Source organism: Hyalella azteca, unplaced genomic scaffold (assembly GCF_000764305.2).
Source record: "Hyalella azteca isolate HAZT.00-mixed unplaced genomic scaffold, Hazt_2.0.2 contig9014, whole genome shotgun sequence".
NCBI classification, from domain to species: Eukaryota; Metazoa; Arthropoda; class Malacostraca; order Amphipoda; family Hyalellidae; genus Hyalella; species Hyalella azteca.
In genome coordinates this window covers 134115-148931 of record NW_025939095.1, presented here as the reverse complement: position 1 = coordinate 148931, position 14817 = coordinate 134115, and the positions used below count along the sequence as shown (strand labels likewise).

Genomic DNA, 14817 nt, shown 5'->3' with positions numbered 1-14817 from the left:
CCTCGCTACACCGACGAGCTCCAGTTATTCCAATCTTTTATCCCAAGCAGGGTTACTTGCACGTCTTGAAATAATGCAGCTTTAAAAACCACGAGAACGTGATAACATGTAAATGAAAAATTTGTTTCAACAAATTCAAGGAAAAAAATGGGGTATACATAAACGGTAAAACATCATTAAATAAAAAATATACATACATATAGGTATTTTTATCATGACAAATTTAGTATCATGGCAAGTTTGCACCTAGAACACAACCAAATAATAGAACACAACCTTCTTAACCAATAAATTTATTTTCTGAATAACCGAGGGTAACTAAGCGAGTAACGCAAGCGGCTCCCTGCAACGTAACATGTACGGCCGAGGCCAGCAAGCCGATCCTCTCCTCGGCAATTGTGGAACAATACACCAAACTTTTGAATTTTAGTTGGGAACCATTTTTCGATTCCTGGTTCGTTTGTTCGCCGACTAAAGTTACGAGGCAGATAAATTCAATTTAAAGGTATTTTTATGACGGCTTTTGCAATTCGAACAACACGTGCATTCGAAGTCTACAGGAAAAATAGCTGACCATTTAGCTGAAATAATGGACAGGACAACGTGCCACACAGGAAAAACGTGTTTCACTCACAAAATTACGTGATTTTTATGGATAACTTCCGTCTCAGATTTATGGGTAATTCAGATTTAGGAATAAAGACCATTCTACAGATACCCCAACGAGAACATTCTCTTTCTTCATTCTGACATCTGCTAATGCCGGCAATAACCTGTCTTACATCGCAGATGATAGCTAGAGTGGGTTAACAAACGTGACGATTATCTTCTACACATTCCATGCATTAACTTGTGCAACATTGTTGCCTCGCATTGATGTAATATTCAAGCTCAGTCAATAAAAACTGATTAGTCCATTCTCATTGAGAACACGATTTAATGAATTTGATATCTTACATCTTATCGATAGACACGACCAATCCAGTAGATCAAATATAATTCAAGTTCTCAGTTTGCCAGTTATTTTCGAACGTCAGTTGAAATGGCAATAGCTCAATAATCCCCGCGTGAGATCAAGTTTATTCAATTTTATTGAATCCTGCCTGGTGAAAGTTTCATATCAAGAGTACCTATCGATTAGGCAGACAAATTGTGCGGGACCGTAATTAGATACAGAAAAATTGTGTGTGTACGAGTCGATCTCAGTTAAAAGCTGCCAGCGTCGCTGTCACAGAGAATAAGAGATGCAGACTCGTGAGTGCTGCAGTGGCTGGCCAATTGTTTTCCAGTAGACCAGCCAAGGCGGCCCTGTCGCTGTATTGGTCTCTGATAATCGATGGCACTTTTTATCTGGTGTGCAGTTGCTAAACATTTCCGTGCCAGTTCATCCTTCTTTTGCAGGCTTCCATGACTGCACGCAGTGGACGGCACCAGTTTTACGAGGGGAATAAACTCATAATTCATAATCCTGCTTTCATACGACAGATACAGAATAACTGTATTCCATAGTAAATTAAAATCACACGAAAGTTGAGTAACTAAGTGAAGCATTACCTATTAATCGTGCAGATATGTGGACACAGCAGAACTGTGCACAGGAATATACAGAATTCGGAACTTATGATAAAATACGATAAAGAGGTCATATAACATGTGATTACTCGGAAGCTTCTATCGCGCGACAACAACATTAGCCAGCAGCCGATATCGTGTTTCAGTAAAATATTGGGATGAGCTGCACGAAAGACAGGAAGAGCTTTCGGACCAACTCTTTCTGTAATCATAGATTCATAATCAATATAGAATAATACCATATTAGGTGATATTTTGACATATAGGACCTCGCATAAATACATTTTTTCATCAAAATATTCATTTTGAAACCAATCAAACCTCTTTTGCCTTCTTCAGATTATCTAATATGCGCATTTCCAGGAGGACAAACAAAACTATTTTGCAAGCGTTGAAATGATATGGCAACACCTGAGAATAAATTAATATGAGTTAAGGAAGTAAAAGTAATGCACAGAACGCTAGCACTAGAGGTAATATTATTTGTAGATATCAATGATCAACATGGGAGTCATTTCCCTCGCTGAGATAGAAGGTAAAAAAAGTTATTATGAAAAGACTCTGTGTCAGTACCAAGGTCCAGACCATCTTTTTCTACACCGCGGTGTCCCTCAATAGCGAAGCGTGAAGCTTTTTGGAGGCACAATTTACGAGGAAGCTTCCCTCGCTCGTTTTTACGAGCTAGTGACCAGGCTTTTCTTGGTTCCATTGGCGTCGCAAGAACAAGATACGGTGCAACCCTCGCCATTAGGTCAGACGGTCTGGACCTCGTGGGCACCGCGGGGTACCTGACCTTCCGCCTGGAGCCATACGCGTTCCCTTCTCATCAGCGAACCATAATAAACTTCCTAATTCGGGACTGACCTTTCCAAGAATATAATGCATATTTGAAAGTGCTCCCAAGAAAATCTATAGCAATAATAATTCTGTAATCGCACAAAACCGATGCAACTAATAATATTATTGATCAACTTTTGACGATTTGAACATAATACTATTATCAACGCTCTACCATCACAACCACTGACACGAGTAGAGACGAAAAAAATAAATATAACTTCACAATCGGAGACCATCAAGTTCTGGAGCAATGCGTATGGTTAAAGCCTTCAATGCCATGGGAAATAGAGCGTAAACGCATTGCTATTATACATACCAAGTTATAAAAACAGCTAGAGGGCAGAGCGCAAAAGCAACGAATCTAAAGTGCAATTAATGAATCGATGTGCTTATTTACTTAGAGCTGAGCTCCAGGTTGCTTGCGTGAACAGAAAATACGCGAAGATTGACGCTCTGTTTGAGTATAGTTTCTACGCTAGCCAAGAATGAAATAAATCAGTACGCAACAACGTATCAAGCGTTCAGAATGAATAAAATCAATAAACTCCAGGCTCTGTTTCCTCGTTATAATACTAATACTTTACTTCAACGACAAACACATTACAAACCTGAATAAAAATAAATGGACAAGTAACAGAAAAAAAACTTATAAGCGAAAAGCTATGCAAAACGTAATTTATGCGTACGGTAACAAATAAAAGACCCCACTTCCCCCACAAGGTATGATAAAATTCGTTGACGAGACCCGAGCAATGGCAGCGACACGATCCCAAGTGATCACGCTAATGGAGCAAGAAGTTGGTGCATCTTCAAATAACGGCATATGTAAGCGCGCTGCAGATGTGAGCTTACGTATGATGGCCTCACGTACCTGCAGTGGAGCGCTTGCCCTCACTCAATACGAAAGTTGTGACGATAAACTCAAAAGGCTGCTAACTCATTTCAGATCGCACCTATAGGTTGCTAAAAAAATGCTGTTTCAAGGGAGAAGTTTGATAAGATATAAACTATCGCACAGAATTTGTTATTGATATATTTCAAACAACTATGAAGAAAAAAATGTATAATTTGATCTAAAAAAGGATTATCTCAGAAAATATGGAAGATCTCATCAAATATCTTAAAAAGTATGCAGTGACTGACTGGTTGAGGACAGCGTCAAGCAATCGTGAATCAATCTACTCGTACTATACGCTTTTATATTGATGTTGAAGCAATCAATACACGAGAGAAAGAAAGTGTGCATGTAAAATAAGGCATGCAAGAAGGTCCGCCACATCTGGTAGAGCAATCAAGGCGAGGAGGAGAGGACAGTACGAGAAGCTCCTACTGTTATATCGGCTCGAGGTCCTGATGAAGCGCCTGACCACGCCCGAGACTTGCCTTGCTTCTCTCACTTCTTTGTGTCCATCTCCCTCGCCACCAGCAATGCCACTACATGTAAGACCTTACACGCCTCCCCCACTTCGAGACACGCCCTGCGCTCCTCCAGACCCAAACACACAAAAGCACCGCAAACTTCAAGCAACGAACTTCTTCGGGCTTCATAATTTCACGGCTAAAGTTTCCCGGTAAAAAAATGGAAAAGCTCCTTCTTTAAATAATTCACATGTTTAGCGAGCTTAGTGCGATGCAAAGTAAGGAGTTACTCCTATAAAAGCTCAAGAGAGCTCAAGGAGGGGACTTCTCACTCGAGTGTTCCGTAAGTAGAACGTAAGACAAAGAACTCAAATGAAGCTTCCACTTTAGTCATTCGCTGGAGTTCGGGTGAGAGCACGAGACGATAGCAGCACAAAAGAATCAAGAGTGAAAAGTGTTGGCATAATTTTATTCTCCGTTCTAGCAGAAGAAAGGCGAAGATTTTATGAAAAAAAAAAATAGAATTCCAGAGAGAAAAAAAAATTAGCACAATATTCTCGTTCAAACTTACACCGAAAAGTGGCGAGCATATATTAGTTAAAATCGGTCTTCAACGAACTAATTTCTATCACAATTATCGCATTACAAATTTTCTATAGCAATTATTTTGTCTCAGAAAATTCTCTTTATTTAGCTTGCATGTGAAAGCTCGGCAAGAAACAACAAAACGACAGCAGCAGGAACAGCAACATCACAACAACAGGATCAACAGTACGGAAAGAGACCAGTGGAGGCAATGGGCATCATAAAATACGAAGCCAGACTTGACTTCTACAGCTGGCTGGGCAAGCCCCACAGACCACCTCTCTATTTGCAACCAATGGAGTGGAACTAACCAACGGTGCAGGTCTCATTGTGATCAAAGAACTGCGTAAGCCACTAAAACTTCGAAACAATAGTGCTTCCGAACCCGCACAACAGTTACTAATAAATGCTTCCTGGCGAGGTGGGCATGGGCTCCTAAACCCTTCGCAAAAATGTTACAAGCACCTAAAATGCATTGGTTGCTATTCCAAAGTTAAGAAGAATGTAATAATGAGGATAAATTCTATACATCTCCAATAACAGGAAAGGAGCGATTACTATTTAGTACCGCTACACTAAGCGATGCTGTGAGGATAAATGTGTTCGTTGAGTAGCCAGTTTATTCAAAGACGACGGCATTACGAGCTCAGAAATAGAGCAGTGTTTACCCTTTCTCGAAAACAATACAAACAGAATTTTACATCTCATTATCCAAGCAGTAACGCTAAGAAATCATACTCTACTTTGTAAGTCCATAACCGATTACAGGAAGTCAACAGAATGATGCAATAGTCGATGTTTTAATGTCCCTGGTGAATTTACATCATTTTAAATACGGAATGAAAAATCGAACTTCTTATTACTCAAGTCAACACGCAACAGGTGTGTGTTTCGAACAGAGAAAAATTGAAGAGTTGTGAATCGTGTTGAAATTCGAAGCGAAAAAATTGATTTGTAAATAAATTCCGATATAAATAAAGTGGTTCATGGTTAAGGACTTCCAAAAACGAAACAAAGGAGCATATACGCGCGATGGTGCGACGAGCAATGATGCAGTATCCATTAGCCGCAGATAATTGGCGGATGCTGTCTCTGTATGAGAGCAAAGCCTCGGAGATTACATGAGCAAACCGGGGCCTGAACTTCCGCACCTGCGCCCCGGTGACACGCAACAACTCTCGCAAGCGTGTGATATTTATGATGCTTCTCTACGCGAATAACAAATGATGTAGGTGTCAAAGCGACAGTCCCTCATATCTTCCAGACGGGTGCTGCCAGGCAACCTTCACGAAATACGATCTTGAACCGAAACTTCTTGAACCGAACCGAAACGTGGCCGAAATGAATCAAGAAGCAACGCTGAAATAGTAGGTTACTTTTGCAATTTGGAAATCGTTTATTGATTGCAACTTTTCATTTCACACAGCAATAACAGAAGCATAATCGGAAGATAAAAACGACATCCTTAAATCCCAAATTGCAGGCGCTAGCGTGAAAAAACCCAAAGCTAATTGGTTCTGCTACTATGATTGCTCATTTGATGAACTGAAGTCGCCAACTAAACCCGTTTGTTTTCGCTGAACAGCCCGGTGTTTTATTTGGAAGTCTATAAGTAGTCTCTTCAATTGTTAAAAAATTTGCCAACGGCTAATAAGCGTTGCGCTATTTGTCTCAAAATTTCAATTAAATTAACGTAACGTTAAATGCGAAGGATTATTGCTTCGGGATGTGTAATTATTCTAGTTTTGATTGAGCGTTCAAATATAAATATTCTTGTTAAGTAATAATGCGACTTTATATGGAAAGAAGTAAACGAGTTTGGCGCACGTACGATTACACATACGATCACGTTAGACCGGTGCAAAAATTCCTACATAAATGACGAGTGCCACTAAAAACGCTACCAGCAACCCTAAACAGTTCATGAATGATCACGAGATAAAAAAAAGTGAATTACTGTTCAAAGCCGTGAATATCAATTGATATTAAAGGAATGAGTACATGCAATTACTATGTATATGACGGTGAAAGACAAAAATTTTTATTTCGTTAGCCTACGCTATTAAGTAAATCGTCAAAGATGGTTAATATCGATAACATTTAAAAGATCATAAAATACAATTATACGAAAAATAATCAGCAATATAACAGGACAATACGCAAGCGCATCAATAGCATTAAAGCTTTTATGAAAAATTTCATAAATTTCAAGGCATTATTCGAATAAATTTGGGACTCGTTGGAACTTAAAAGCCCCGTTGATGGCAGACATGAAGAGGCGTGAAATGAGGGAGCACTGGCAGCAATATATCTTTGGGTTGCGGTCGTCCAGAAAGGGCAGTGCCATCGTTAGCCTTTCAAGTTGCACAAAAGCGCATAGCGCATCATAAACACAACACAAAGGTACACCAGTGCCCCCTCATTGCATAACGACTCAACACAAGTAATAAAATAGGCCTTTGTCATCGTTGCTACAACAGAAGGACGTCTGCAAAAGCTGGCGTTTTCTTCTCCGCTTTTCGTTTCTTCGGGGAAAATACCCAGTGTTGTGCGTGACAACTGGTAATAGAACTCACTATCCCAGACTGAAATACAGAGCCCGTATTCACAAACCAAGTAATTTGCAGCCACTTGAATGGCTCTGCGCTTACTCAGACTAAGTAATATACCGCGCAATAAGCCGAGCTCCAAAAGAACCATCACCATTATGAACTCAGGTGTTTATGCGAAATTAGAACCTCCCTCTCAAATTGTAGAAATTGATGGAAAATTATGAGAGTTCTTAAGCTCAAAATTTATGAAGGGACTGCACTGGTTCTCTTTTCAACTCGGTCTCCCTTTATAAAGACGACTTCACAAGGCATATTTTGTATAGAACTCCAAATCAACACATGAAAATAATAGAAACAATGATGCAGTCCAGGAATGAGCTGAGATTTTTTCGGCATATTAATTCATCATGCTATTTTCTAAAGAGAAAACGCACAACAGAAGCCATTGACTCGCAAAATGAGGAAGAAAGTGAAAGCTCGCGAAGGTGCAGGACTTGCACCACCTTGCTTGACTTCAGTTCGTGAAGGGAAATTTTAGGAAGCCACCACAACTACGAATTTGCCGCAGCAAATGCATGCAAGTGTATACAGTAATCGAGAGCTACGTTCCCATGCCGCAAAACCGACCATCAAGTCGAGCGGTGTGTTACCAGGGAAAGTTCTCTCGGATAAACAAGAGAGAAAACGACAGTGAGTACGCTCAGCATCTCAATGTTGTAAATGTTCATAAGCATAGCACTTATTAGATAAGAATGCCCTAGAATTACCAGAAAACACGTCGACGTGATAGCCAACGTCGAATTTCAGATGAAATTAAATTTAAAAAAAAATAACACGTGTAGCTAGAAAACGTGTAACATCGAAATTTTCAACTGAGCAAGAAATCCATTAGAACGAAGTGCTGTAAACTATTACCTCCAGGTAAAGGTCTTGTTATTAAAAAGGCGGGTGGGGGAGACTTAAAGTTCGATCTGTAGATCCATGGGACAAACACATGCCGAAGAGTTAGTAGGAAATACTGCGCTTTGGTCTAGGTTTATTATGGAAGGTTGCCCAACTTTAATTGTAGAAAGTTGAGAAATTTTTCCGAGCCTCAGTGTAAGTTTCGCGGAGGGGCTAGAGCACGAGAAGATGAAGAAGGTTGACGCTTTGTATTGCGCCGGATTATTGGAAAAATCTCTAAAGAAAATAACTAAACTTTAATACAACAGATTGAAAAGCGAATTCCCAAACAAAATGTGGGCTTATGAGAGGAGTTATATTCACACGCCAATATCCAGACACAGGAAAGAGCAATACCCTACTTAGGTGGCTGATTATATCTATGCAGAACTACACAGGGAGAAAATATCGCATGCAGCGAACTGAAGTAAATAAAATCTCTGCCGGGAATCGGGAATATTTCTTCTTAAAGTTGAAGCGACTTACTTTCACTCACCTTGCACCGGCCGCGCGTCAGCACGAGTGTACGAAGCACATAATAATATGATCATGTTACTCACCGGTCCATGACTCTCACTTATCCATAATTCCTGTGACGCTCACCTGTGAACAAAAGACAAACAATGGTTACACAAGATGTAATTTGAATACCAAGCGGCACTAGTAATAACATAACAGTGTTTATATTAGTTGGGGATAAACAATTTAATAATAGCGTTAATTTTATTTTACCAATCCGGAGGAGAATATTTCAAAAATTATAGACGGCATAAGTTATTCCAAGTTTATTAATTTTAGAATAGCTTGATATCCTGGCACACAGCTCACTTCGAGTCTTATCACACACTGCGATTAGAAAAAAACTCGAAAATTGAATTAATCGCTTGACAGCGCAGGGAAACGGAGGGCAGGAAAGCTTTTAGCCAAAGGCCAGGCAGCAGCGGTAGGCAGCATGTGGCAGATACGGTGCCCTCAGTGCCTGATAGTGTAGTCGCCACAGAGAAGCTCTTATAACAGGCACTACATTTTACACAGTAAATTACCAAACTCACAGCGGGTTAATTCAATACACTACAACACAGTTGTTTCGAGATCGATATCTTACCAACAGGGCGGTATTTGTGTGTGTCTATACAATTTACGTTTGAAGTCAACATTATCGCTACTGAGTAGAATATCAAAAGCCTCACGCAGACGTTGCTATGGAGAATATGGCATACGAGTATATCACGGGTTCAGAGAACACCATTAATGCAAGAGGCAAAAATTTTTCACTTAAAAATTGAACACATTGTAGTAAGGTTACATGAATACAGTCGGAAATTTCACGTAATTCCAGTCATTTTGAAATCAGTGTTTTCACGCCACACGCTTCAAATGCCAAAAAATGACGGGTGCTTGCAATCCAGCTAAGACACAAACATACGTCATAAATTAACATGGCTAAAAAAATGAAAACACTGGGATACGCAATTACCAAATCAATATTAGCAATATTCATGACACCAAATCTTGAAAAATGCCCAAGACGAACTGCTAGTACTCCTGCGAAAAACAGTCGTGTAACTTTGATGAATTTCCTGACTTGATCCCAAGAGAGTAGAAATAGTATGTACACATCGCGAGAATGAAAATGAATATACCCAGCAAGCAATTGATGGTATGGAAGTAGCCAGGTAAGAAAGAGTGTTGGCAACACGCGAATGCCCTCATAGATATGAAAGAGGGAGCCGAGGCACGCCATACCTATCAATATATCGGACGCGCCCTCAGACACGAAGGGCAGCTCCTCGTGCATACTACTAGTCAGCCATTAATTGCCGGGTTCTGGTCACGTCTGTATTGTTATTTCTAGTACAGAAGCTATCATTCATATATATGAGAAAATTAATCGGCGTGGAACAATAAAGTCTAAGAAAAAAAATCTTCAGTGATGCATGATGAGAAGCCGCAATGTTGTCAAAGATGAAGCCAGGCATCAGTATTAAGTTAATATCTGTTTCTCTTATTCTAGTCACAGGGAAGAATTTTGAAAACAAAGTGGCCCTAGAAACTGCGTAGCTCCAGAAACTGCTTGCTTTAAACTCAATTTTGATAGTGTGAAGATAAGTTAGGGAATTAATGCATCATTACATAATCGAGGAAGCCGAAGATGATCAAAATAACACGCTAGTATTCTTATCAAACAGAGCAAGAAGTTGCAAATCCCGTAGTATAGCTTCTTCTATCATTGCATAAAGGGGATGTGCGATAGAAGAAGGGATGTATGTATACGCGGAAGCGCCGCAGCGGAGCTTGATGTGCCATCAAATAATTGATGAGCATCAAAACTGGATCAGACGCAAGAATCGCAGAACGCCGTGTTCGCATTTACTAACGATATACATTGCGAATGCACTGTTATCAGCAGAGCAGAAGCCGACGATAAACGCCTGTTTATACACACGCACACACATGGTATACAGTATGTTTAAAAAACGCATACAGTAAATTAATGCAGCTAATGCTATTCATTTGTGAAAAATCCGACGAGAAATTAATACACTGAAGATTCGGAACAAACCGTGTAATATATTTGTGTACCTAAAAAAGTAGAAATTAATTAATAAAAATTAAAACGAGTAATTCTGCCTCCCGACGCTGAATTATTTTCGTGTATAACATTCCCAAGCGTCACGGAAAAATTTTAAGCTGCCTCAATTAATAATGTAAATTAAACTTCCCAGACACAGAATAGGAATAGAATTCTTGGTTCATGATAAGGAAAGATCCAGAATCTGAGAAGCATGCATTAAAATGTAAGCCAAGCATAAGGTTTAAATATTAATTTTCTACTATGTAGAGCTATTTGTTATTCCAATGGATAAAAGCTATCGGCGGGGAAAGACGAATTTACTCAACTCGTAAGGTCTCTTAAATATACGATGTTTTACAGAAAAAAGATGAGCTGAACAACGGGGAAAAGCGCGATAAAGTAAGTTGCATTCCACTATTTATGCAAACATTAGACGGACCACGCTAAGAATGTCTTTTAAATTAAGAAGTTGCTCCAAAATTTCAACTAACTAAGGATAAAACTAATTTCAGAATGTTTCAGAATCTACACCTTAACAGGATATCAGGAAACAAGTTTCTTCCACCTTGATAACTAGCATAAGATTCGCTTAGCCAAGACAATTTAGTGATAAAAAACGGATAGCTAGCGGCAAAATCAATCCAAGAAGAAGCAATAATAGCTATTGAAACTAAACATAATAGCTATAATTCATCGAAGTGTTTCCTCTGTAGGTAGTGTGAGACAAAGCGATCGTCGACGATTACTTCATACGAACACTGTAAGTCCAACTGCGTTTATTCGAGAAAGCGATTGAGTTTCTGATGTGCACGTTATAGTCGGTTTTGGAATTGAAATTTCTCTCGCTTTGCCAAGTTCTCGCTAAACCGGAACAACGATCATAAAGGTTACAAGACTTTTTCTATAGCAATATCAAAAGCGTGCCGAACTTCTTGCCACACTGCTTTCTATACTTCTTCACTGGACACAAGCATAACTATATTCCAGTACAGAACTCTAGGAAATGCAGGTTTGTTCCTTAATTAACCCTTCATGACTGACGGGGTTTCTCGGTTTCAAACTACTAGGTACGAATAGTATTGACGACGGTATATAATGTATCCTAGTCAAAAGGATTAAGTTTAACACACAAACCATATTACACGTCACAGACACATTGAAGTGGTCGTTGTATAACAAGCAATCCTTACTTTCTAGCATTCCACAGGGCGCAGCATAACGCACGGTGTGCGAAGGAAAGTCGCGCTCGAGGTCGACATTGTAAGGCGTGTGATGAAATAACGGCAAGACAGTGAGTGTAACCTCTCATTCCTTCGAAGTTACCAAATGTGCCGAAACTTAGGGGCTTGCCAAGAGTCAACACCGAAAAGCCTCGTCCACCGTCAGGCAAGTACACTCGCTTTACAATGCGGTACGCGTACGAAAACAGTCGAAATGCAAACATGCGAGGAACAGACGAGCAATTTGACGAGCATTCCATCCAAGCAAAAAAAGGATTATTAGAGCTATCGACCAAGATAATCGAGAACTAAAACATTTCAACTGTACTCGTTTCTCAAACTGACGTCACGTGATCACATATGTAAGTATTACAACAACCGTTCTTTCCGATTAAATATTTTGTTACAGCAAGACAAAAGATATTAACATCTAACAAGTCTGTAGAAGACTTTATGGTCAAGGTTCCGAGTAATGCAGTAGCTAATACAAAGAGTCTATAGAAATGAAAGAGAGTCTATGGGAATGATTCGTGCGCGAGGAGAAGCGTCAAGACAAAGGTAGAAAAGCTGCAACCGTTTGCCGCAGCGGTGACTTGAACTCTAGAAAGGAAGGCCTCGCGGGTCACGCAGCGAGACCTGCAACACTACGCTCTTGTGCCGTCACCTGCAGCGTCATTGTTTTCATCAATGAGGGTACAGTTATCAACACTTCTACTGGAAAAATGTGGAATTTAATTCAAATGCACCGTTTCGAGGCGCATTGACTGTATTGCGATAGTTTTAAATAGTAATGCACGAACATATAATTGCGATTTTAGACAATATTGTGAAGCAATACAATAGATAGCAAATTAAACAGACTTAACAAACTTAAAGGAGCAATTTAGATACGATTCTGAAAGTAATCAAGCCAGACACGTACTTGGATCATAGATAAAAATATGCTACGGCTATAGAGAAATGCCCCACCAGACACGATATCAAGCCACAGCGCATGATAGAACAAGGAAGGTCTAAGTGGAGTGAAAGGCAGGCGGGAAGTGCGCGCATTACATAAGTTGTGTTAAAAGAACTAATCCATAAAGTAAAACCTCGTCGCTATGGATGCCAGAAAAATTTCACCACGTGGGCTTTAATGATGCGAGTAAAAAAGAAAGCCAGAAGCTGAATAGCAACCAGGCAATGAACAGTTTTTGCGTCCACAAGATTTTTACGAAGTGAAAACATAAAAAAATGAAGACAATGGAAACAAAATTCTACGAAGTAAACGCTAAAAACGACAATCTCGCATCTCTTCTTATTTAGGTTACCAGGCCTGATATATGGAAGAAAAGCGCCAAGTTTTTCTATTTATTGCACCCTATATTTAACGAGTGATATCAATAAAACCATATGCGAGCTACCAGCTACCAGCAGCTTTGAATAATTCCAGGCATGATACGGGTATGAAGCAACGATGAGAAGAGCGAGACAAATATCAGCCGAACTTATGAGAGTCAATATAACGCTGTGGAAAGTAAATGGCGTAACTGCCAAGTCATTTTTTATGATCAGATTAAAATATATTCTTTTCTTAGCAGCATTCAAATATGAAAACTTTCTGAACGTTTAAAACTTAATAAATGATTTACAGGTTAAATATGATATCCGGAATGCAGATTGAGAAGAGAGTGCATGGTTGCACTCAGGTTGAGGCGAGCACGTTCCAGCGGAGAGTTTGAGGCAGTTACGCGGCACCGCTGAGGAGAACAGGTAGAAGACCTGCACTGCCTTGCCAAGCTGTGGCTCCGACCAGCCAGCCAACCCAGGTCATCAACCCCTGCCCCCATGCCGAGAAACCAACATCAAGGAACTTCAAGCTTATGTTTCTGGTGAGAGCACTGAGGTATTTTGGATAGGGTATTGTTATGTCAGGAGTTATCTACCGTAAGAAATTGGATAAAGGCACTGTAGGAACGCATAATGCATTTTATTGGTTATTCATACACGTGCCATGAAAAAACATAGAATGCATTGTCATAGAGTCGAACAAGTCTTGGGATGACGTTGGTATACTAAAGGGAAGGCTTTAGAAAGAATTTTTGATAGATCAACGACGTTTCGAATGCAAGAACATTCACTCTCAAGTTATAAGCCACATTCAATAATGAAATTTTATTGGTTATGGATACTTATGACCGAGAATTGAGATTTGTTAAGGTAATGAATTAAAGTTTGAGCTGTGCTGACCAATGTAACGGAGTTTTAATAATAACAGCGCAATAAAAGTTAACTCTGGCCGAAAAGTTATACATAGTTTTAATAAATATTCATGGTTAATAAAGATCAATGTCCGACATTGTAGGCGCTAAGTACCTCCGTGACAAAATAGAAGCTACGTAGTAAAAATTAAATACTTGCCGAAGCAGCTAAGTTCCCAAGGACGAAATACGAAGCTAAAGAAGGAGATATTCCTCTATAACTGGTTGAGCGCCTAGGGACGTGTAGCCGAGCGATGCGCTTTGCATTTTCAACGAATTACCATTATTTCTCTGGCTCATCACAGGGTGCTAATAAATGCGTTGAAATTAATTTAATCAACAAGCTATAGAACACATTGGTTTAACTTTCATGATAATTAACGTCTAAACAAAGTTGTTCAGGAAAAGTTTTCACGGTCTGAATTGATGCGCTAGAGTCAGAATACTCGTACCGCTGGAAGAGATTGCTCAACGACAAACAAGCTAAACGCATAAAATTAAAACCTTGACCGCGAGACGACTATAATGAAAAGTGAACGGCAATAATATTCTGAGGAGCTTTCCAGCAACTAATTTCGTAACTCAATTTACTTGCACGTTAAATACAAGATTCTTTCACTGATCAAGGCCAGTTGATTTGCTATCAAATGTCACTATATAAGGGTCTTCAAATTAATGAATTCATTGACTTGCATATGGGACAGAAGAAAAATACAGGACTTGCTCGGAATGTTAATGCACAAAATATAATAGGGCACTCTCATGTGGCACCAAATGGAAGGGTGGATAGATGAGAGTGCAGAGTCCCTTCCCCACACAAATTCAATTGAAGACGCGCGATTGGGTGGTTCGGAGCAGGGAAGATATAAGCGTGATGTGGGCAATCTACAATGCAATTCGAGATTTGCGGGGTACAGGGCCAGAGGAAACAA

At 39.7% G+C, this 14817-nt stretch overlaps 1 protein-coding gene across 1 annotated transcript in view; it reads right to left on the bottom strand.

The window, feature by feature from the left end:
* Positions 1-8423: 8423 nt before the first annotated feature.
* Positions 8424-14817, bottom strand: part of LOC108670390 (maternal protein pumilio) — a 61954-nt gene continuing 55560 nt past the window's right edge. Inside the window, exon 8 of the mRNA XM_018157859.1 lies at positions 8424-8453. Within this exon, the coding sequence (XP_018013348.1) occupies positions 8424-8453 (30 nt within the window). The remainder of the gene's footprint in view (positions 8454-14817) is intronic.